The sequence below is a fragment of the Ammodytes marinus genome (assembly GCF_949987685.1).
Source record: "Ammodytes marinus genome assembly, chromosome: 7".
Taxonomy (NCBI): domain Eukaryota; kingdom Metazoa; phylum Chordata; class Actinopteri; order Uranoscopiformes; family Ammodytidae; genus Ammodytes; species Ammodytes marinus.
This window is the reverse complement of record NC_137211.1, coordinates 15,591,918-15,616,505: the sequence shown is the minus strand read 5'-3', so window position 1 is coordinate 15,616,505 and position 24,588 is coordinate 15,591,918. Positions and strand designations below refer to the sequence as shown.

General features: G+C 42.0%; 2 protein-coding genes across 2 annotated transcripts; one reads left to right on the top strand and one right to left on the bottom strand.

The window, feature by feature from the left end:
- Window positions 1–396: 396 nt before the first annotated feature.
- Window positions 397–8,734, bottom strand: spata2 (spermatogenesis associated 2). Its single transcript, XM_080030788.1, has 3 exons — window positions 8,695–8,734; window positions 6,826–7,666; window positions 397–6,102 (listed from the first exon to the last, which is right to left on the bottom strand). The coding sequence occupies exons 2-3, from the start codon at window positions 7,174–7,176 to the stop codon at window positions 4,747–4,749; spliced, it is 1,707 nt and encodes a 568-aa protein (XP_079886914.1). The 5' UTR covers window positions 7,177–7,666; window positions 8,695–8,734; the 3' UTR covers window positions 397–4,746.
- A 1,288-nt stretch (window positions 8,735–10,022) lies between these two features.
- On the top strand, window positions 10,023–16,816 carry rnf114 (ring finger protein 114). Its single transcript, XM_080031101.1, has 6 exons — window positions 10,023–10,180; window positions 10,709–10,859; window positions 11,059–11,165; window positions 14,256–14,370; window positions 14,488–14,595; window positions 14,962–16,816. The coding sequence occupies exons 1-6, from the start codon at window positions 10,044–10,046 to the stop codon at window positions 15,025–15,027; spliced, it is 684 nt and encodes a 227-aa protein (XP_079887227.1). The 5' UTR covers window positions 10,023–10,043; the 3' UTR covers window positions 15,028–16,816.
- The last annotated feature ends 7,772 nt before the right edge of the window (window positions 16,817–24,588 follow it).

Sequence of the window (24,588 nt, the reverse complement as noted above, 5' to 3'; positions counted from 1 at the left end):
AATCCAGTTTATTTCTACTTTGAGGCATACCACTTTTAAGTATATATTTTCCAGGAGGATTGCTGTACTTTATGCAGCTTCAATCCTTCAATGTTTGAGTATTTATCCCCACCTGCTGGTCATATAGGAAAAAGCCAACCCAAAAGCAAACAGATAGAATCTAACCTTACAATATGCCAGTACCATAAAATTGGTACAGTCAATTAAGAAGATGACAAATTAAGGATAATTGTGTGCACACATTGCATTAAAAAATTCAAATCACCAAACAAATCCATGCACAAAACTTTTTTTTTCAGAATTTTATTCTTTAAATTATTTTATAAAATCTCATTTACGTTTCAATATATATATATATATATTCACCAATTAACAGTTTTGGCTATTTTCCCTTTCCACCCCCATGTATGCCCACATACTGATCATAAGGTCCATACCGCTTCACATAGACATTGTGCAATGATCCTCAGTGCGAAGGTGGAGGGGGGAGGAGAAAGGGGAGACAGTGGGTGAGGGTACATGTAGGGCTGAGGGGAAAAAAGGTACGGGGTTTGGGCCTTGTACAGAGCATGCCAAGAAAGGGTACGGGAAATAGGGAATGGTAAAAAAGGGGCTGCCTAACTACACCACCACTGTTCACATCAGTAAGATAACCACACAAAGAGGTAAAGGGAGCATTGACTTCCACAATGACTTGAGTGTGTCCGGTGCGGGTTAAACCAATCATGTTCAAATGGCTCAATGTATTCCATGACACAAAATAAAAATAGCTCTTTTGTTTTTTTCCAACATCAGTAATTCATATCCAATGATGAATGTAAGGTAGGCTCCACAGCAGATATTTACCAATGACAAGTCGGTTGTTCACCAGAAGATTAAAACAGTGCCCACAAACTTAGCAGCAGCCCTGAAGACTGTTTAGCCCTTTGTAATGACCTACACCAATGATCAGCCTATAAGTCAAATCCATGTCCCCATGGTGTGCGAGTAGGTATTTATGTTGAGGATTCCCTTTCTAGGCTTTTTTTTTTAAAGCCAACATTTTCAGACACAACACTAAACTTTAGCAAAACCACAAATTCATGTTACATTATCTGTACACCCGGGCAAGCAACGGGATTTTGTTTACTACGCCAATAAAATATTTGTTCTTCATTTGGCAATATGATCACTCTTGCAACATGGCTCAATACTTCTGAAAGTCATCTTTGATGCTGGTATGATTTGCGATGAGCAAACTTGAGTAACTGAAATATATTTATGATAAATATTCAAACTATTTAGAAAAGGCTTCATTAGATGAAAACAGAACAATTGCACACCTCCCCTAAGGTCACTGAAGACTTTTGTGATACCAAAGTAAGCCAATGTTGACCCAGCAAGATATCGCAAAAGAAACGGTATCAAAACATCCCTTCCTTAAGTTGTTTATCATGTGAAACACATCAAACTCTGCTTTAAAGGGAAGGAATGAACAGAAGTGTGACTCCCTAGCTAACCGCATGTTAAGGTTATATCTGTAAGCAAAACAAAATAAAATTAGATTTTCAGGCAAAACATGGTTATTACTGTAGACATTAACTCTTGTAGCACATTGTATACTGTATATTGGTCAACTAGTGTAAATTGCTGCATAATTCTATAAGCATGGTTAATATGCTCCGTCTTAAGACAACCTGTGTTGGTTAATCCATACAGTATTTGTTTTAAATGACTGAATTCTTTCCTTAGGTGTCATAGAACAAGCTATATATTAAGTTCAGCTAGCCTGGCAAAACTATGTTAATGTTTAACCTACAAGCTGGTAAAAGACAAAACAAGTAAATAACAAAACCGCAAACTTAAAATACTCTTCAAGGGATAGTGCATTATTTTTGAAGTGGGTTTGTATGGGGGTACTTAGGCTTAATAAGTGTGTTACCTTATGGAGCTGGCGGTCGGCGCAGTAATTTTAAGGAGTTTAGGGAAGATGTCGCTGCATAGCATAAGTCAGCATTGTACTGTTGCAGAGGGGGCCAGCATAAAAACGTGTTTACTCCACAGATATAAAGGCTAACTTAAAACCTAAAAATCCGCTCAATTCTCCGCTAAACTGAGATTTTTTTCCACAGCTTTAGTTTGCTGCCAGACAGCCGTTTACTTTTTGTATCACACTGCCCAATCCGCTGCTCCACTCAGAGCTACTGCATATTATTCAAGAGACACAAGTAAACAAAAATAAACGACTGTCTGGCGGCAAACTAAAGCAGTGGAAAAAAATCCCAGTTTGGGGTACAATTGAAGGGATATTTAGGTTTTAAATTAGCATTTAAATACGTGGAGAAAAAGCTTTTTTTTTCTGGACCCCTCTGCAACAGTACAATACCGACTAATGCTACAGTGACATCTTCCCTAAACTCCTTAAAATGACAGCGCTGACCGCCAGCTCCATAAGGTAACACACTTATTATGCCTAGGTACCCCATACAACCCCACATCAAAAATACTGAACTGTCCCTATAAGATAAGACAGCTGAATGAGCTTAAGGCATTTAGAGGTTATTAAAGACATGCTATAGTTGCCTAAACAACTGTCTGTCAAAATAACCCTGATTCAATTTATTTTCACAAAATGTAATCTAAAATCAGCCCTTGGTGACCAATTACTGCAATAGTCATCCTCTTGCATGGAGAATCAAAGCTTAATCCCAGGTAATGTCAAAATGTACCACACCCAGTTTACATGCTTAGAGTTTATGTACACATGACCAACCCAAGCCCTTTGAAGCATACCAATAAATGAGTTTAAAGACATTTCCAAAGCAAATGGCAGTGGCTTGCTTGAAGACACATGCCTACCAACTGCACCAAATCACCATACATCATGGGCCTAAGAGAGGGGTTTTCAGCATCTTCAAATATGCAAAATATCTAACTGGGGAAAGTCAACCTCAAACTTAAAATACTACACATTAGCAGTCACAGTGCTGTACAGGCGGATGGACACACCAACATGAATCCCTGCAATGTATAGTACAAATATATTGTACCTTTGCAAAGATGAAATGTTAAAAGTTATGAACTCTTTGTCAGAGGCGTCGATTCAACTCGGTGCTAATTTTTGAGCCCGTAATCGTCGGTGGTGTTTTACTGAACTTCCAACATATTTGAAAAAATGGCATTGCATTCAAAAGACAACCACAAAACAGAGGCTCAAAGATGTCCATGCAACTAAATCAGCACTTTTATGAGAGTTCCACACCAAATTAAAAGTTTTAGATTCACAAAGGTAGCTTTTGTTGCAGGGCTATGTACTGAAATGCACTATGTACTGAAATGCATTATCATACACATTTGTTCGTGCTTTTGTGTCCACCCTTAAGAGATACAGCAACATGACAGAAAACCTTATACTTTGTCAGTCATGACAACGACATATACCAGGATTGTCACAAAATAAACTTTAACTATGGTTAATAAGCTGACAGAAGAGATGTTTTGTATACAGGTGAACCACAATATGCTTATTAGAGAATAATATGGTGAAAACTAATAGCATTTCTTAGTTTTGTTAGGGCTACTTTGAAAGCACAATGTTGAACTTTGTGTATTAAGCTGAAGCCATTTGAGGTAGACAGAAACCGTGTCAGAGAATACACTTCCATACTGTCTAAAAACCAACCAATAGGCATGCTGTCAAAGAACCATAATCATTTGATTTGTGGCCCACAGGGAGACTTCCTGCAACATCATGGACCACGGTTGCTTAGGGACTAGGGAGTGTAATGAAAAGGGGTGGGGGGGGGGGGCTTGGAGATGACAACTCAATAGGCTATATACCAGAAAGAAGTCAACGCCACACATCTTCAATGTCTCAAGTCAACAGCAGCATTCAAACATCAGTCAAATAACCATAAACAATTGAGGGTTAATTTACAAGGCATCATTTTTCAAATATAATATATGGCATCACATCAGTGTCTCAGTATGTCCCTTTGAGATATCTCACCGCCACACAGACACGTTTACACCCCCCAAACTGCCAATGACAGACCTCATGCCCATTTAACAGTCTCACATTGTTCTAGAGAATAGATAAAAAATATATACTATTGACTTATTGACTTCCAGTGTAGGTTTTTTCTCAGTTTTCCCTATTTTTTCAAGTTTAAAAAGATCTCCTCCTCCTGTCACATTGCAAGCACAGAGGTCTTTTCTATATACACACACACACACACACCCAGTCACACATATATACCGTTTATATATATATACATATCTATATATATATATTTATATATTAGAGGAATTTTTAGCTGAGAAGTTAGGCAAAGTATATATGTTCATTTGGACAGAATTCATTCAAAATAAGAAGGAATTAAACACTTTTTTCTCCAGTTTCCCTTTTGAGGAGGACAAAGTTTGAGGAATTTTGGGAAGCGCTACAACATCACGACTACTCAAGAGCAGGTAGCAAGGTAAAAGGAAGAAGAAATAGATTAAAAGGCCTGAACTTGTACAAGGCAGAGAGATGGGCAGACGATATGGCTCTCTGTGGCGTGTGCATTCCAGGGCCCTACTAAAAGTAAGAGAAAATGTACAAAGTTCAAAAGAGGGCTAGAGAGAGCAATAAAGACCATCAGATAAAGGGGCAGAGAGTGAATGAGTTGGTTAAACGGGAACAGAAGGTAAAGCAATAGTGCAAGCCTACACATCGGGTTAAGGGAGCCGACTAGGAGGGAGAAACAAATATTCTTTCTTCCCGATTCATCGGTAAACCAGGTGAGATATGGTGCCAGATTTGAAGTTGAGCTGATGGTTGGGCACAAAGCTGTGCTGGGGATTCTTTCTCGTGCAAATATCCTTTGCATACAACCCCATGCACGAGTCACATGACACCTTAGAGCAGTTCACGCAGGTGTATGATGCACCAGGCTTGTTGCAAAACCCGCATCGTGATCCGCCCATGCTTAAACGCTCACTGCTGCCTCCCTTTGGCGTTGTCAAGGCAATGGACTTGCTTGGAAACAGCTTAGTGGACATGAGGGGTTTCTCCACCATCTGGGGGTGAGGGTGGGGGTGAGAGTGTGAGTGGGTCAGCGTGAGGGGGTGCGGATGGAGGTGGGAGTGGGAGTGAGTGTTAGAGTAGACGGAGAGCTTCTCCTTGACGGGAATGTATCCGTCCAGGGGACGCGGGGATTTGGGGTGGTAGTCCTGCAGGCCACAGCAAGGGGAGGGCTCTACATCGTGACAGACGGGACAGAGGATCATGTCACACCTCTGGCACGACGTCATGGTGGAGCAGCCCAGACCACAGCCCTGACACTTCACACTGCCGTGAGCTTTGAGCAGCCAGCCGTCCCTGGCCTCCCGGGGCTCTCTGGAAGGAGGGCGAGAGGGGGTCTGCCTTCCTCCGGTGCCCGATCCGCCCCTCTCTGTGTACAAGTCAATCTCATCCAACGAGGAGAGATGGTAGGATGTGTATGCGTCGACCAGGGGAGGCGACTGGATTGGGAAGAAATCGGCGACGGGGCTGTAGGATGGTGGAGCTGCCACAGAGAAGAGAGAGGCGGAGGTGCTGGGCCTAATGATCTCATCCTTCATATCCTCCTCAGCATCCACAAACAGAGGCTCCTTCCTCAGACTCAACGAGGCCTTCAAGACAGGCTTGCTAACAGCCGCGTGCCAGTGACCGGCCCCGTCCGTTACATCCACAGACTTAGACGGCCGGCTACCTCGTCTGAGGTGGTGGGCGTGGGGCCTCTCTATATCCAGCGGCCGCACAGACAGACGAGCCATGTCTGCCCCAAGGCTGTCGCGTCTGCGCAGCGCCTCTGCACAGCCGGCCGCGTCATCTCTGCAACCTCTGCGGAGCTCCAGGGCCTCCAGCTCGGAGGCAGAACCCCGGGCTAGAGTCACCACCTCCCCCAGAAGACGACACTCTGCCTGGGCCAGGAAGAGCTCGAACGCCAGCTGACGGAGATGAGTGGGGCCTCCGGGGAGCTCCTGCAAATGGAACTGGGAATCATGGTCACAGGCGTAGCCAATGGTTCGCATCAGAGATCGGAGTTCAGCGTCGGAAATGGCAGACTGCAGGTGGTACACGTAGGGTCCGGTGAATGTCTGAAAGAGAAATTGGGTTGATCAGCATTATGTCAAGTTAAGACAGCTTGAAATGATACAGCTAAGATCTGCCTTAGAATCATGATCATCACATGATATTGCTGATGTATAATCAAAAGTATTAGTTTGTTTTGCTACTGTGTTAACTAACATAATAACAGATGTAAACCTTTTAACAGCATTAAAAGATATAACCTCACATACAGATGTGGTCTAAATACATAGACTGTATTTTTTTATTGATGTTGTAATAGGTGCCTGATCAACTATAAGGACAACGAGCTGACCTTAAAATAAACAAGTTGAAATTTGCATCTTACTTATAATCATAGTGAATACTTGCTCTTTACATATCAGACCTCAAAGAGCACAGCAGTGTTTGTGTCCAATGGCACAGCTACTACACTGGAGGCACTATGTGAAGATGTGGGAAAAAAAGCTTTATTCACCTTGGTTGTAAAATGTATAAGTGTATTGTCTGTAAAACTACCACGGTAAACAGCTGGTGGCCTGTATTTGTCAGGTATTCACTTTGCTAACCGTTTAAGCAGAGTGGAAATACACAGATGGGAAATATACACTCCTGGGGAAAGTAATATTGTAAGCTGGTGGCTAATCTTATTATAATGAACATTTGAACGAGCAGTTGTTTGGTTTGCATCAGCTTTAAAAAATGCTTTAAGCAAGAATAATATGGCTACCCTTGGTGTGAATTAAACTCACCTTTATACATCTGAACTCCTTCTTCCAGGGGAAGAGCAAGAGGTTGGTGCAGATGGTTTCCAAGGTGTGGAAGGCTCTCTCCAGGGTCCTGAGACTCCCACCTCGCTGGCAGCGGAGGGAATTCTCCACCATTTCGTAGAAACGCACCATCCGGAATCTAGTTCCTGGTTCTGGCTGGTAGGCTCCTAGCAGAGCTGTGGCTGTGGAGAGTAGGGCCTCGCTGTCCTTGCGTTTGCCTTTGCCCGTCTCTGGTGCAGTTCCACTCCACGTGTGTTCCCCTCCATTCTCCAGACGCCTCTCCAGTGCCGTCACATACCTCCGAAACAGGTCCTCTTTTAACTTGGCATCCATTATTGACAGCAGACTAGCAGTCAGCTGTTTAACTTCTCTGCGAGAACCTCACCCCTTTCAACATACCCTGCACCGGGATGCCACATTCACGCAACATTGTTGGTCACCATAATTCCCTGTACATGCTGGCACACACACTCAATGTTAATCACTTTTGGTGAGGTGGAAGAGGAAGGAAACTTTTTGTCCAATCAGCAGCACATCATTTAAACAATATATGCAGTTGTATGGTGCTTTCAGTTTGCATAGCTAGGCTGCAGCCTGTGGGGATGCCTTCTCACAGGCATCTCTGATATTGGCTCAAAGCCTGACTTGTTGTTGCCAGACAAACAGGCCTATGTCGTGCAAGATGAAGTCAGGACGAGCTTCTTATTCTTCCCGCTCTGTTAATGCAGACTTGTATCTATTTGATTCCTTGGTTTCAGCATGAGCAGCGTTCAAGGTCACTCATCTTGAAGACACATTCATGATTGTGAGAGTCTTCTCCAAGCTGTAAAAAAGACACAGGAGAGCTTTATAAAAATGTAAATATCTCATTCTTACATAGGCTACACACAGATATAGAAACTTGGGCTACATATTGGTCTGCTGACTCAGCCAATGCAAATGTAATCCAATCAAAACTGCATTAGTAACAATTAGCATTTTGAGAGTTTTCAACATCTAAAAACACAAGTAAAGTAACCGTGTGAATTCTCTGAGTGGGTTGATGTGAGGTTGCATCGTGTGGTCTATTTTGTGGTTCGGTCGTAAAGCTAACAGCTTGGAATGATCCATTATATAAAAAGACTGGAGGAATAACAGAGCGCACATATAAAATTACTTGCACTCGCTGGTAACAGACATATTCATTTTGTCTTGCGCGTGAACGTGTGATCTATCGGTACTACATGCGTGTATAGGTTATGGTAAACAGCACTTAGCTTAATGTAGCTGAAATTATGTATGCACAATTAAGACATTAGTATATGGAGATGGACACGTGTAAGACAACAATTTGCTTAGGAGCCTGGGTCACATCAGATAAAGGCTGTAGCTCCTCAATCCCAGGCAAGCTGGCTGGCTGTTCAGTTACCCCAGACATTAACCACAGCGAGCATCCCTTTAGCGAGCTAGCAGGCAACGTGCTAACAACATTACTATGCCTTACTATTACGCATCGACTGCAACAGAATCAGTCCGCCACGACCGATGTTTATAATGATATAGACGCGCTGAGGACGGCCTGGGCGATACTTCTTCATTGATCTCAAACCTGACGTTTTCAGTGGAATGGGCCCCCAGCTGAGAATAAAATAAGCAGTGAACGCCCATTTCAGCGCAGCTGGCTAGCTAACGATTGCTTTAGCTAGCAGGGCGGTCCCTGGTTAGACAGAAATCTTTGGCGAATTTAGAGTCAAATATCTGAAAATACACAATCATTGTGCTATTAATTCTGTACGACCAGGTCTAATTCTGTTTCGGCTGGGAGACCACACAGTTTTTCTAACCAGAAACACCACTACCCGCACATCTTACCTTTAACAAGTGCTAGCCGCCTCCTCAGCTGTTGGAAATTCCCATCATCTCAACGCGCATGCGCTTAGGTCTGACAGTTCATCAGCATCGAGGGCCCACGTGCTGTTTGAAAGAAGGAGCCAGAGGAGGAAAGGGCTGCAGAGCTCACCGTCTATGCAGGACTCACGCGAGCTGTCAGCCGACAACAATAACGTTTAGGTGTGACCAGTTCTAGTGGAAAAAATAATGTGTAGGCTAACATGGTATTCACATAAACCACCCTTTTGATTTGAACGCATGTTTACCTTTGAGTGCTATGCTGCAGGTTCATTCAATATTTTCAATAAACAATTATCTATTTAGGCTTTACAAGGCTATATATATATATATATATATATATATTTATACTGTATAATATCCTCTAGTAGCCCACTAATGACCATTATCCTGAGAAAAATTACGTTGAGGTAGCCAAATTCAAGCAATGTCAAATATTCTTCAATTCCTGCTTTTCCAGTGTGAGGATATGCTGCTTTTCTCTGCTGTATATCATTGCAGGTCAAGATCATGGTATATGTATCATGTAGGCTACAACAATTATAGCAGTAACAATTTCTAATTCGATTTTTTTTTTTTTATAATTCTTTTTATTTATTTTTTACAAGCAAGCAAACAAACAAAACAACACAGACAAGACATAAGAACGTAATAATAATTGTAATTAAATTATTGAGTCGCAAACTATATAGGTAGGCTATAATATAGGTATAGGCTGTTGTTGTAGGATACGTGGTGGGATCAATACTGCAGCCTACATGGAATATAATGCTGGTGGCGTTACCATCATTAGACAAAGGTTGGCAATTCCTCGGGCCTATGCTGGAGCCCCGTAGGCTATAATTCATCATAACTTACGAGTAAGATGTTGTTGTTGCTTTTTTACTTCTAACTAATTAATTACATCTTTCCAAAAATCAATGCTAAAATGGCATAAGAATATGTATTTCATGAATGTCTCAGCCACGCCATTGGGTTTTGGGTCATTAGTTAGTTACTCTTTCTAAGATAATAAAGAGTGAGGAGTGTGAGAACAATTGGTGTGGAGGTTCCGATGTCCCAACATGACTAAATCCGCCCCTGTCTTTACCTTTTTTCGATTAATCAAGAAAATAAGCAGTTGCAGCCCAAAACACCTTGAAGGCTAAAAGATGTGGCTTAAACAGTAGGCCTAATGAGTTTCCTATTTTTACCTTTACTTGAAATGTTATCGCGTCCTGCACTTTCATTGGTAGCTCCGCCCTCAAGAAGCAGAACCCGGTGACGTCGTCAATGGGACGGTTGGTGGGGGATTGACTCAGTAAAGAAAAGAAATGGCGATGCTCGGTGGGTTTAGCGCAGCACAGCACAAGAAAAACGTCTCTGACGGGAGCGGCGACGTGTCAGAATTCGTCTGTCCAGTTTGTCTGGAGATTTTTGATAGTCCTGTAACAACACAATGCGGTCATACGTGAGTATTTTCGTCTTTTATTCGATCGTCCCCCCCTCATCCCACGTCTACCACCAGCGATGCAATGGTACGAGGGGAAACATAACGAGAAGAAACGCTTGTTTGTAAACATGTCGCGTCACCAAAGTCGCAACACATCGATCATGCGTGCACCAGTTTTTGTAGTGACCCTGTAATTCTATTGGATTGGGAATATTTTGCCAAAACCAACCTAGTTCGCTAAATCAGTTTCAGTTTTGTTTACATGAAAGAGGAGGCCTCACCTGGGAGTTGTAGTTTAGCTAGCAATTGCTTGGCCTCATCAATCTACCTAAAAGGACTACAAGTCCCTGCGCCCTCTTGAGGTGGGGACTTTCCATCGGATTTACAGGAAGCTCATCAAATGATAGTATCTGGCTTCTAATAGTGTGTTTTTCATTTCAGCCTATATCAGAAGGGTTCTTATTTTCAATAAAAATTATCACAGTTTCATTGAGATGTTTTCCTTTCCTTGTGCTTCATCACATTCCTTCCCCCTTCTCTTGGCAGGTTCTGCCAGGGTTGTTTGCAGGAGTGTTTGCGTCCACAGAAGCCTGTTTGTGCAGTATGTCGGGCTGGACTAGGCCACTGGACTAAAGCTGCTGAGCTCGAGGCTGTTATCCAATCATCCGTGGCATCTTGTAAGGGATGTGGAGCTCAGGTATGTTTGAGAACTTTATTAAAGCTAAAATAAGGCATCTGAGTTAACATAACTACATGCACAGTACTAATATTACTGCTATTAAACTTCAGTCTTTATATTCATTTTGAACTGTAGCAGAATTCATATTATCAATATCAATTATATCCTTTTTGGTTGTGCACTAGCAGTAACTGATGTGTGATTCCAATCCATTCAGGTTGGCCTTTCCCAGATGAGAAGCCACACAGCTGCCTGTTCAAAATACCAGGAGTACATTGAGGAGGGAGTAAGGACCACTGCCCAGAGCCAGCCTGCCATCATCAGGTAAAATATAGGGCCATAAGAAATAACAAGGCTCTGTCCAAAATCACTTCCTTGTTTACTCATACACTATTACACTATTATATTTAATAAACACTCAATGTATGTTGCTGATATACGATTATGTGCCATCAAGGACAAGTGTAGGGTTGCACAATGAACTCTAAAGGTGCCAACGCACTACACACCGCCGCGCGGCAAGTTTACATAGAAAGTCAATGTATTTCGAGCGCCGCCGCGCGAATGGGCGGCCGGCGGCGAGCGGATCACCCGGCGCCGCGCGGCCGCCGCAGAAGTTGAAAATATTGAACTTTTCGCCACCGGCCGCGCCGTGATAGCCAATCAGCGTTGAGCTCCTCCCGACGTCACTCGCTTCGGGACGACGGACAGAGGAAATTAAGATGGATGAAAACATAATAGTCACAGTTTGCTCCCATAAGTTCTGTGAATAGCCTCTGTGTCTGTTGCCTGCTGTGTACAGCTATCAGTTTTGCTTTATGAACCAAGTTAGCACCAGTTAGCTTGGGTAAAGCACCATCAGCACAGCAGACTGGTGCTCTCAGCACCAGTTAGCACCAGCGCCAGCATATCCCCAGAGCCCCAGAGTAGGAGAAGGCTACTCTGGTCGGGCAGCGGGCGGCGGATACAATATGACCCAATATGATCACGCGGCGCGGAACCTGCGATTCGCGCGGCCAACCACCGCGCCGCGGAGTGCAGTGTGTTCGTACCTTAACACGTCTATAAAAGATGGAGCATTGCATTGTGGGATTTTTATGACAACATTTTTACAATACCTTTGGAATTACTCTGATGTAGTCAAGGACACACACATATATTATTTTGTTCTTGGTCCTTTTAAGTAAAGTTTGATCTGTCACTTCAGACATCCTTTTGTAAACAAAACAGTCAACACGCTAGGGGAACCCATTAGGGCTCTGAAAATTAGAAAATTATTTTAAATTTTCAATGATTGGGGTCGAACCCTTGAACACTTGCCTTTTACTTAAACCCCATAATAAACTTTTAAGAGTTGTGAGAAATTTGCCTGGGTTCTGTTCAACGCTGGAATTTCGTTAACCTAATTGTCAATATGGATGTAAGAAACAGGGATGTTTACAGCGGAGCACCCATTCACTTCATTTACAGTGATGGGGATGACTTCATGGAATGTCACTATCACCTCAAGTTAAATTGGCCAAAAGTGCAACCGTGAGACCCAACTAATAAGAAGTAAAATTGGCTTTGGTCACAACTGGTAAAATGCATATCAGTGATTCTTGAGAAGTGGGACAAAACATGGTGCAATGTTGAAAAAATACAAACCCTATGTTTAGGCAAATTAAATTACATGTATGTATCCAACATATACTAAGCTACTGAGCTAAGCTTTGACACAACCTCCCAGCTTTTGTCCTTTTTATCAAAATGAGCTTTTTACCTTGACCTTCCTTATAGCTTTTTAGCTATTCCTTATTTTGTGTCAACACCGTCAAACACCAAAAACACAAATTAATTTTCCCTTAATTCATGCTAGACCCATGAGATGTATAGTGATCACAAATATTCACCAAGACTGACAGAGGCCACAAAGAATATTTTCAAAATGTATATGAATATAATTTTAATTGACATCTGACGGTGTTGACATATTTAACGTTTCTTAAACAGAACAAATGGAGTTTTTCTGGTTTTTCTGTTGATGATAGGTGCAAGTATGAACTACTTCAGGAAAATAAAATGATTGAAACATTTCAAATAACTTCTTTAGAAATTGTAAGTCTGTGTTGACGTATCATGGTTGTGACGCAGGACTTTCAAGATTTGGAATGTAAAATATTCTAAAACTACAACACTTATCAGAGCCTGGCTGTGTTCGGAAAGCCATACTAACGTCCTACTCATACTCATTTTGACTTCAATTTGAGTATGTGACGGTATGCAAGAAATTCCCGGATGAATACTAACTTCCGGGAAGATTTTGGGTATGGATCGATTGGATACTTTTCCTACTCAACCGCCCCACAATGCACTGGGTCAATTCTACCCGCACAGGAAAATAAAATATTTTTGAGCAAGTTGCTGGGCAACGACATTGTTTGGAGTCCGTGATCTGACAACTGTACGTGCAGTCATTCAAAGATAAGATAGGAAGATAAATATCTATCTAGGGATCCTCTGCCTCAAAACATAAATGTGTGAAAAAATTATTAAATAACCAATTAGAGCTTACCTAAAAATAAGTGTGCCATCTTACTGTTTATTGTATTTAGGATTTTAGCTCATTTGGACGCTGTTTTGACCGTCAGTTTTCATTTAGGCTATTAGCGATATTATATCTACTTTCAGTTTCATTAGGCTACTGAGTCGCCACGAAACGTGATTAGTGTTAGGCCTACTTAGATTATAAAACAAGAGGTCTAAAACACAGATGATGAACACAGGACTGTAAATATCTAGTTCAATATCTAACCTGTGGAGGGTGGTAATACGCTAAACAGCGTCTAAACGGCCTGAATCTTGTAAGAAGAAGAAGAAATTCTTTATTGCTTGAGTATACTTCAACTGAAAACGTTTCGACCAACCTCGCATACATAATCGATCTTTGTGTAGACAGTATGTAGTATATCGATGGTGAGTATGTAGGATGTAGGACGCTAGTATGGCTTTCCGAACACATCCCCTGTCTGACTCTTATGTACTCTGCAGAGGTAGAATGTGACAAGAGGTCCTTCATAGTGACAGCTGCCCCTTATTGTGCCTGATTTTATTACATTTTAATGGATTGTCTGACGGTGGTGACAAAAAGTGTCCCACCACTTTGGAACCATATAAAACATGAATGTGTTGAAGAAAAACAGTTTTTATTGATATGAGAGATTATTTATTGTTGCTTTTGATGATCATGAACATACATTTTTAATAGGTTTTATTGCTGAAAGATTGAAACCCTAAGTTGATATCAAACAACTGTTTCCATTACATCTAAAGCCCAATAGTCCTATAGCTGAGAAATAAATGTCTTCATTGAAAAACAATGTACAGAGGATATAAGATAAACAGCAACATATTTTATTGTTTCTTTCCATACAGTCCTGTGCCAAATCGTTACACCTTCACATGCCCATACTGCAACTGTCAGAACCTTGACCAGGACGGCCTGGTTGAACATTGCACTTCCCAACATTCTCGAGATGCACGGCAAGTGGTAGGAAATCCACCAGAATCGCTCTTAAAAAATAAAGTAGCACACATTGTTTGGATTAAGCAACAGTTAATTTGCTCATGGATGCTTTAAATTTACTCTCACTTTGTTTCCGTCCAGGTGTGTCCCATCTGTGCCTCAATGCCTTGGGGGGACCCTAACTACAGGAGTGCTGACTTTTTCCAGCACCTGAAGATCAGACACACCTTCTCCTATGATACCTTTGTTGTAAGTCCAAGGCCTAAACACAGTCAGTGGTTTCTTTATTCTGATGTTGATGATCAGTTAGTGACATTAATTTTCGGTTACAGTAAGGTTTTAAGCATCAAATTGTACCGGAAGAGCTATCTACTAGGCTAAGTGTCACCGCTGACTATTGGCTTGGCATGGCTGCTACAGCGATTTCGGCCCGTTTCCTCTGAAAACATGTGTACGAGTGAATATTTCAAATAAACCAAAAACGGGAAAACTGTCACGTTTTCACCGTGTAAAGGGCCCCTAACTTACTGATTCTTTCTCTCTCTCTCTCTCTCTCTCTCTCTCTCTCTCTCTCTCTCTCTCTCTCTCTCTCTCGTTACATCTATTTCTCTGCAGGATTACTCCACAGATGAACACACAATGATTCAGGAGGCTCTACAGCGCTCCCTTTTGGACAACTGAAGTGTCAAGAACAATCCACCAGAAGGGGGAAATCTAGTGAAGTAAAGGGGACATGGTGATGGAAGTCTTGAGAAGACAGAACACACTGTACCATTCATCTATCATGAGGATGGTGGTACTGTATTACTATGGGTAATTAGTTTCACAGGGAATCGGTCTTATTACTTTGAATAGGTTTATTATTCAGAAAATAAATCACGCAATATGGCTAAAGAACATATTGTACTGTCTGATTTAGGAGTGATACTGTGTTCCTGCTGTGATAATCTCCTATCCCCCCGCCCCTGAGTTGAGTCTGTAGACTTTATAGTTTGTTGAATATCTATTTAACTTTGTTTGTTAAAGCAGTTTGTTCATTGATGACATATAGCCAAAAACTTCCAAAGTTGTAATTCAATTTCCCTGTCGTCAATACTTGATGTAATAAGAGGGGTTGACCACTAGGTGGCTAACTATTGCCAGCAAACGACAAACTTCACTCGGTGAAGTTGTCAAATAATGTTAACAGTAATATATAATAACTTTCTCAAGAGTGACTCTGCATGTTTACTCTCAAAAGAAAAGAGGGACTTTTTGTTTTTATTTTTCTGAGTTTATTAGCAGATGGAAACTGTCTTTTTTTTAAAATGCTGTTTCTGGGTGAAGTTTGTGTGAGAGAGAGTGTGTGTGTGTGTGTGTGTGTGTGTGTGTGTGTGTGTGTATGTGTGTTCATTCTGTTTTCAGAGATCTACTGGAAAGAATAAATAATATGAGGGTCGAACAAAGCCAGAGGTGGCTGTTTGCTTTATTGTAATGTTTCTCCCTTAAGTCTTGTGCCTGCTGGTAGATCTTGTTTCTGACTTCCAAATCTCATAGGGCTAATAGTTCATCCAGTGAAACAAAAGATGCAAGTAGAAGATCACCCTTGTGTGTGATAATCATTCAGTTTTGTGATTTTCAATTGGTCAGAATTTGTTTGCATGATTATGGCCATAGGGGGGCAGTAAAGCTCCATTGTCCTGTGGCCATCCGTGATTGCCACTACTAGCCCACACCAGCCTCCTGGCTGTTGCAAGACATAAATCATCACAGATATCATTCTATAAATGTGCTTTACTCAATGTGTTGTTCTCAAGCTTATTTTATAAAAACATGGATTTTGTTTAGATAAAGCATACAAAAATGTCACATATCTTTAGATTCAGGTTTTAGTGGGAGTTATTTGTTATAGTTTTAACAGAATGTCAACTTCGCTTTTAGACCGTTCATGACATGACATAAGATTTTTAATGTAACGTACTGTAGTGTGTTTTTTCATGTCCAAAAAAAAAATTGCTTTTCCGGCCTTCATAAATCTTAACATCACTGCCAACAGTTCTGGAAAAAAAGATATCAAAATACTTAATAATGGTATGCCTCCAAAACTGACAGCATGTGGGGTAAACAGAGAAATTCAGTTTGACTTTGCTTTATTTTTGCTGGATGATTTTATTTGAGTTCTTCAAGTGAATTGTGTCCGTCTCTTATTTTACCTCAGTGTTGTTTTTCCAATGACTTGTAATTGTCACAAATCAATCATATACAGCAGTGCGTTCTCCACACACAGTTGCATTGTGTTTTTCTTTTACCAACAGGTAAATAAAACATATTACACCTAGATCATGTAGCTATAGAGCAGAACCTTAATGCCTTTTTCAACTAGTCTTTGGTGCCACTTATAGCCCCAAATGTTTGTTTTTCTTCTCTAGTAAAATGTGTTTCTCCTGTATAATGATTTTTTTTTCTCTCAATATATCCCTCACTCTTGTGTCAGCCCTACTGTTAGGAAGTGCTAAATCCTGATAAATTAAAGCTCTTTAATTATTTAAACCCTGGCCCCAGAAATCAGGCGCAGTGATTTATACCTGTGTATATGAGACGTGTGGGGGAAGAAACAACACTCGCTGCTTTGATGGATGACCGCAGTGAGAGTGTGTTTGTGTGTGAGCGAGAGAAAGCAGTTAAAAGAAGGTAATGTGCACTGCACAATTCTGGAATTGCTCAGTTGTCATAATCAGGCAAGGGGCAAATAAAGGTGTGCAATAAAAAAAAATAATATATTCAATATTCCACCCTTTTTACAGACCTTTGTTCATGAAGCCTATAAGATATTGGAGCAGTGCTACATCCTACCAACGGTGATCTTGCAATGTGTTTTTGCATGTACTTGTCTATGCTGAGGTTATGATGAAACTCGGGCCCTTCAGTGTACATTGTCCACAGGGGAAGAAAACCCCCTTTATTCTTTCCTTTGTGTGCTTTTTGGATCTGTAATGACTGTAGCTAAATGATATTACAGTTCTCACCTACCTCTGCGGAGAATCTCACCCACCAAACTTCTTGATGTAATCCCTCCTTTCTTCTCTTTTTCCTCTTTATTCCCCCTCTCCCCTCCCGATCAGGTTTGTTTTGCTCCTGGCAGATGGAGGAGAGATGTTAGCTGTGAGAGAACTAACGAGATACTCCAGTGCTTCTGGGCAGGAAGGAAGTCGAGCCGAAAAACATGGCAGGGAGAAGTCTTTCTTGTCTGTTTGGTGGCGCAGCTAAGAGGGGAGAGGGGGGCCAAGGTGGGGAATAGGAAAAGGAAGAAAGGGAGGAAAGAGGGAAGAGAAGTGAACACATTGAATAAAAATTTCATAAAGTTCAGCATGTGGTTTCTTTGATGCGAGCAATAGAGAGTGTGTGCAGTCTGCAGGCTCTGTGGAGGCAGCAATTAATGCTACATGTGCCCACGGGCACACTGTGAGAGGCATGGGGATGGCGGCTTGTTTTAGAAGTGTGTCGCACCATCACTCTAGACACTGTTCCACCAGCCCCTTTGTTTTCTTTCAACGCATTGTAAACCTCCTCTGCAACCGACTGAGACTCCTGAAATTCAGGAACCCTTAACGTGTAGTTTTATTGCCCCTTGGTAGCTGTCTAAACTGGTTATCGCCAAAGCATCTGACCTGCCACAGGTGAACGCACCAGAGGTCCCAGTCAATATTTTTGTAATGTTGTTGAGATTGCACACCTTTTGAGTGATGAGTCGTGGACTGGCATAACCCAGAGCTCTGGAAAAGGGTAGAGTAGACCCTTGTCTGTCTTTCTGCAGTCTAAAAATATTACCTTTTGGACCAGGTCCATGATGATAGTTTTCGTCTTGGTTTATGGTATCTCAAATCTATCAAAGTGCATTCTGCCTAAAAGTTTGGTCAGAGAGAAGTGTTATACATTTTAACGTCACTCAGGTATGAAAGGACCCGATATGAATCACCTGACGCTTTTTAGTGGAACAAAATCAAACACAATAAGAATGAGAGTGTGACATTAAACATAGTTGTGTAACATTCTGGGAGATACACCAAAAGGGTGACGAGATAGGAACTCCTAAAATGCCTGGAAAGTTATCTCTCTAGTTTTGCTGATGCAGGTATGTTTGATGAGGTGTGGGGCGTGTGAGAAGAGCACTGGGAGTTTGTTTACTGTAAAATTCCTCAAAGTCAGGAGAAACAGGAAGAGCGGGAATCCTGCCACCCGGGCACTGCAGCTCAGGCAGGTCTGTCCTCTCAAATGTTTGAACAGAAAGTGCCAGTGGGCTTCCCCGACATCAATACTGGTAGTACACCGACTCCTCTTCCGCTTTTAAACTCTCAACAACCGACCCCCTACCCAAGCCACGCACACACACACACTTCTTGTGTGCTAGCCTAAGAGCAACAATATTTAACTGCATCAGCTGAAGTGAAACTTGCACATTTTGTTTGTGTGCATGTGTGTGCATCTATTTTTGTGACCTCTAAAATCTTCTGCCAGTATTATGCCAGAGGTTCTGAAAGGATAACGCGTTCATTTGAAGTTTTGTCTCTAAAAGCATCATGTCAATACGTTAAAGTAAATCAAATAGAATATATTTGAGGGAAATAATCCTCATTTGATGAGTCTTGTGCAAATCCAAGCAATGGACTTTCTGTTGAAGCTACTGTATGTGAGTCCCTGAATCTCAGCAACAACAACAAAAAACTCCTCACAACAGTTTCAGTCCTTCTAAAATCTTGGAAAGTTCTCAGAATCCCTGTTTCCGCAGAAATATTCCCCTGGAAGTGAAAATTAATATGAAGCACATTGATAGAACTATCAGGAGAATTGCTAATCATTGCTTCCTCATTTATTTATTTATTTATTTGAAATCCGCACATCCACTGTACCAATATTTGAAAGTTAAGCCCTCTAAGGTGTAAACGAAGAGGTGTGTATGTGGGGGGCGGGAGGGAGGGGGTCCCTAGTGTATGTGTGCTCATGCACTGTGTGTGTGTGTGCCTATGTGCCACAATGGCACAGCAGGCCAAGTGAGGCGAATGGATCTTAATTTTACTCCTCCCTCCGTGTACCCCTGTAGACCAAATAAGATGTGTGTGTGGAAGAGAGCGAGGCCCAAGGCCATTATTCTCCCATTAATTTTTCCATTTGAAATCAAACCTCAGTGGGTGTGCATGAGGGAATCAGAGGAGGGGGAAAGGACTAGAGTGGGGATAACCTCATCATGTTGGGGGGTGTTGCTTGTAGCAGCATTAATGTCCAATAGGGGAGGCAATTTCACTGTCAAAGGAATCCTTATTATATGTCAGAATGTTTCCCTTCTCCTTCCTTAGTATTACTGGTCCAGAATGAACACTGGGGGGGACGGCCTCCCATCAAGTAATTTTTTAGATGTTTTTCTTTCATAGCTACACAGTTGAAATAACGGATGATGATGTTCAAACATTTTCTGCTTTGACTGGTGAGAGTAACACCGATGTTTCTATCTGTGGATTCCACATCAATACACATACAGTAAACTAGTATCTGTGCACTCCTGTAAACTTTCTCATTGTACCTGTCTATTCCACTTTCCCCTGCCAAAAACTTTCAGCACGTCTGACATCTTCATATAAGTGGGCACACCATGGAACTGAGAAGACCTGTTAACCTTCAATCTACCTACCCACACAAACGCACACCTCCTCCGCCTCACACTTCCACTTCGAGTCTCCTTCAATTCCAATCACCATACTCACCACCCAGTTTCCCCCCCTCCCCGTCTCTCTTTGAAAAAGCGCCAGTGCTTGCTAATCTGTCAATCAGATGTTGTCCTGTTGTGGCGATGATGGAAGTCCGTGACGGTGGTCCATACACCTCCAGCAGCTTGCAGCTCGATGATTAACCAGGCAGGTATAGTGAGTCAAACTGCTGACAGCAGAAACACACTGACAGCTGATTTGGAAGACAATGGTCCCGCTCCCTCTACTTAACTTGTCACGGCAGTCAAAGCAACCTTCTCCATTAACTTCTGACATATCTGGAAAGATGGAGGGAAACGTTCATTTACTGCATTGCACTCATATAAAGATATATATATATATATATATATATATATATATATATATATATATATATACTGTATATATATACTGTATATATCCTGTATATAGGCTACAGCATATATCAGATATTTGGACACGGTCACATCGGCAAAAATACATAAATCATCCACAGATCTATTTTTCACTTGAGAAAGCTTTTTCCTGAGGCCAGTGTTTCATTAGAGGTCCATCAGAGCTTGGAAGTGGACAGCAGTATAAAAGCTTAATTAAAGTACAGACAACTTTTAGTGCGGGTTGTGATATTACTGCGAATGGCTTATGGGAAACATCATGAGATTCTTTAACCGTATATCCAGAAGTGAAGGCCGTACATTTAGGAGTTAAAGCTAAAAACAAAAACCATGAAAAAACCCAACATCGCCTTGTGTCTCGGATTAATAGTCCAACACTTCCCAATTATTAACCGCCCCTGCAGTGCACCATTCATATTCAGAGCTGTTTACCTCCCTCCACTTCCTGTGCTTTGTGTCTTGTGTCTTTACATGAGGGAAAGGACGACGCAGGCAGATGTGTCAATCAAACGCCGCCCCCCCCCCCCCACACACACACACACACACACACACACACACACACACACACACACACACACACACAGAACCACCAGTAGCTGCCCATAGACGGCCGTCCATACACCTCCACTGGCTCCGGTCCCTCCTCAGCTCAATGAGTAACTAACCTGCAGGTACTGAATCAAACTGCTGACAAGCAAGTGAAGGGGAGGGGTGGGAGGGCTGTGTAGTGTAGGTGGATGGGTAGAAAGACAGAAGGGGAGGGGAGGACGGAGATGACAATAGCATCATTTCATAGCCCACCTTGGTGACGTAACCTTTAACTTTAGGATGGGATGAGAGAAGGATGGGTCTCTCCCCTGTCTGTCCAGCCATTAATTTTCTCTCTTTTTTTTTACCCCCGCTCATTTCTCCTTCTCACTCTCTAAGTGGCATCCTTTGATGGGCTGTCCCTCTCTCTCATCTTGTCTTCTTAGACAGATGAGTCCTGTCAGCGCTGCCATCACTGCCCAGCTAAACATTAATGACTCTCCTGCTTGACAAGTGTTGGCGGGGCAGAGGAGAGGTGAAAGGGGGACGCCTCTGGACAAAACCAGGGATGAAAAGGAGAAGTGATGGCTTTATCCGCTTGACAGATTCTCTTTTGTCTCTCTGAACTTGCGTATATGTATGTGTGTCATCAGCAAATTCTTGGCTTGACTTGACGGTTTTATTGCCCTGTTTTTCCTCCTCACTGAAGAGATGGACCTCTTTGTATTCCCATTGCCCCTCATCCTTCCTACTGGCATTTCTGACATTCCTTCAAGTATCTGTGTGCAATGCAAAAAAGTGTGTGTGTGTGTGTGTGTGTGTGTGTGTGTGTGTGTGTGTGTGTGTGTGTGTGTGTGTGTGTGTGTGTGTGTGTGTGTGTGTGTGTGTGTGTGTGTGTGTGTGTGTGTGTGTGTGTGTGTGTGTGTGTGTGTGTGTTTGTGTGTGTGTGTGTGTGTTGTTATTTTATCTGTGGGGCTAGTTACAGTCATATGAAAAAGTTTGGGAACCCCTCTCAGCCGGCATTATAATTGACTCTGCTTTCACACAAAAAAGATAAAAGTGGTATGTCTTTAATTTACCAGGAACAGCTAAGTACTGGGATGTTTTCCAAACAAAGATTTTTTGAAAAGCAGTATTTAGTTTTATGAAATTAAATCAAATGTGAAAAACTGGCTGTGCAAAAATATGGGAACCCTTGTGGTCTTGCTGATTTTAATGCATGTAACAGCATGTAAAACTGAGGACTTTAAACACAAAATTGGTTGGATTATGTTGTTAAGCCTTGAACCTCATATAAAGGTCTGTTTAATCATGATAAAAGGTATTTTAGGTGCCTAAATACAAGTTGGACTTCTCTTTGACTCTCTGCAGAAGTGAGACAGAATGCGATCATCAAAACAGCTCCCAAAAGATCTTAAAAACAAAGATTATTCATTGTCATGGTTTAGGGGAAGGCTACAAGAAGCTTTCCCAAAGGTTTCAATTGTCAATTTCTACTGTAAGGAACGTTGTCAGGGAATGGAAGGACACAGGCACAGTTGCAGTTAAACCCAGGTCTAGCAGACCAAGAAAAGTACAAGAGCGGCATATGCGGCGGATTGTGAGAATGGTTGCACACAACCCAAAGATTACCTCCAAAGACCTGCAAGAACATCTGGCTGCAGATTGTGTATCTGTACATGGTTCAACAATTCAGTGCAATTTGCACCAAAACATCTGTATGGCCAGGTGATGAGAAGGAAGCCCTTTCTGCGCCCACGCCACAGATACAGTTGCATGGAGTATGCAAAAGCTCATTTAGACTAGCCAGATTCATATTGGAAGAAAATGCTTTGGACTGATGAGACAAAAATTAAGTTATTTGATCATTATAAAAAGCAGATGTTTTGGTGCAAATTGCGCTGAATTGTTGAACGATGTACAGATACACAATCTGCAGCCAGATGTTCTTGCAGGTCTTTGGAGGTGATCTGTGGGTTGTGTGCAACCATTCTCACAATCCTCCACCTATGCCGCTCCTGTTTTTTTCTTGGTCTGCCATGCCTGGGTTTAACTGCCACTATGCCTGTGTCCTTCCATTTCCTGACAACGTTCCCTACAGTCGAAATTGACAATTGAAACCTTTGGGAAAGCTTCTTGTAGCCTTCCCCTAAACCATGACAATGAACAATCTTTGTTTTTCAGATCTTTTGGGAGCAGTTTTGATGATCCCATTCTGTTTCACTTCAGCAGAGAGTCAAAGAGAAGTGCAACTTGCATTTAGGCACCTAAAATACATTTTCTCATGATTAAACAGACATTTCTATGAGGTTCAAGGCTTAACAACATAATCCAACCAACTTTGTGTTTAAAGTCATCAGTTTTACATGCTGTTACAGGCATTAAAATCAACAAAACCACAAGGGTTCCTATATTTTTGCACAGCCAGTTTTTCACATTTTATTATATTTCATAAAACTAAATACTGCTTTTCAAAAAATCTTTGTTTGGAAAACATCCCAGTACTTAGCTGTTCCTGGTAAATTAAAGACATACCACTTTTATATTTTTTTTGTGAAAGCAGAGTCAATTATAATGCCGGCTGAGAGGGGTTCCCAAACTTTTTCATATGACTGTATTTGTTGGTCCATGTGTGTGTCCTTCATATCCTCATGTGCGTTTCTTGGGAAGAGCATCCTGGACTTTGATGTTGGCAACAGTGATGGTGGTGACGGCAGGTCACAGGGAAGAGTCCCCCCACAGGGACGGGTAGTGAGAGGAGAAGAGGATGGAGAAGAGGGGGAAGCTGAATGGAGGGAAAGGTCTCTGCTGGTGGAGGAGTCTGTGTCTGTGGGTCTGTGTAAATGTTAAGAGCAATACATGACTTAGTTTCATCATGTCAACTTTTCTCCAAACTAATAAAGCTTCTCTCTGGATGATTTCTTCTCCATTCCTCCTTCCCACTGCAGACCTCGTTTATCCATACGCTCACTGATAGTGGTCTCTCTCTCTCGCTCACCATGTTGTCACTCAGGCCTATGGCCTGTTTCCCCATGCATCTCTCTTTTGAATTATTAACTCCCCAGCTCAGGGGAGTGAATGGGTACTGCTGAGTAGACACAGCCCGGATCCGGCATCACATTGCCCACATTTCGGAAGTCCGTCCATTTAAGGGGATTACATTGCTGGTCCCATTAACCCCCACCCAATTCACACACACACACCCACTTAACACACACACACACACACACACACACACACACACACACACACACACACACACACACACACACACACACACACACACACACATACACACACACACTGAGATCCAAGCATATATAGACTATGGGCAGAGCTGTGTGTTATTATGAACATCTGATAGTTGGACAGTGAGATACATGTGGTTATGTCTTCTCGCTGGCATTCCTTTACTGTAGAGCTGCAGGCCTCCTGTGGTGAAGCCGCCCACTGTCCTGGTTTACTTCTCCCCAGGCAGCCTCCATCTCCTCTGGGTTCCCAGAGCAATGATTAACCCTGGTTCTGATCAATGCTTCTGCTGACTCTGATACATCACTGGAGCCTTGCAGCTGCCATGTAAAGGAAGCGTCAACTCTGCACTG

What these genes read in the sequence shown, in the direction of transcription:
- spata2 (XM_080030788.1), bottom strand. Translation starts at nt 7,176, where the DNA reads ATGGATGCCAAGTTAAAAGAGGACCTGTTTCGGAGGTATGTGACGGCA. An exon ending in AGGAGTTCAGATGTATAAAG is followed by an intron (nt 6,103 to 6,825) that starts GTGAGTTTAATT and finishes TTTCTCTTTCAG; the next exon opens with ACATTCACCGGACCCTACGT.
- rnf114 (XM_080031101.1), top strand. Translation starts at nt 10,044, where the DNA reads ATGGCGATGCTCGGTGGGTTTAGCGCAGCACAGCACAAGAAAAACGTC. An exon ending in ACAACACAATGCGGTCATAC is followed by an intron (nt 10,181 to 10,708) that starts GTGAGTATTTTC and finishes TTCTCTTGGCAG; the next exon opens with GTTCTGCCAGGGTTGTTTGC. An exon ending in GTAAGGGATGTGGAGCTCAG is followed by an intron (nt 10,860 to 11,058) that starts GTATGTTTGAGA and finishes CAATCCATTCAG; the next exon opens with GTTGGCCTTTCCCAGATGAG.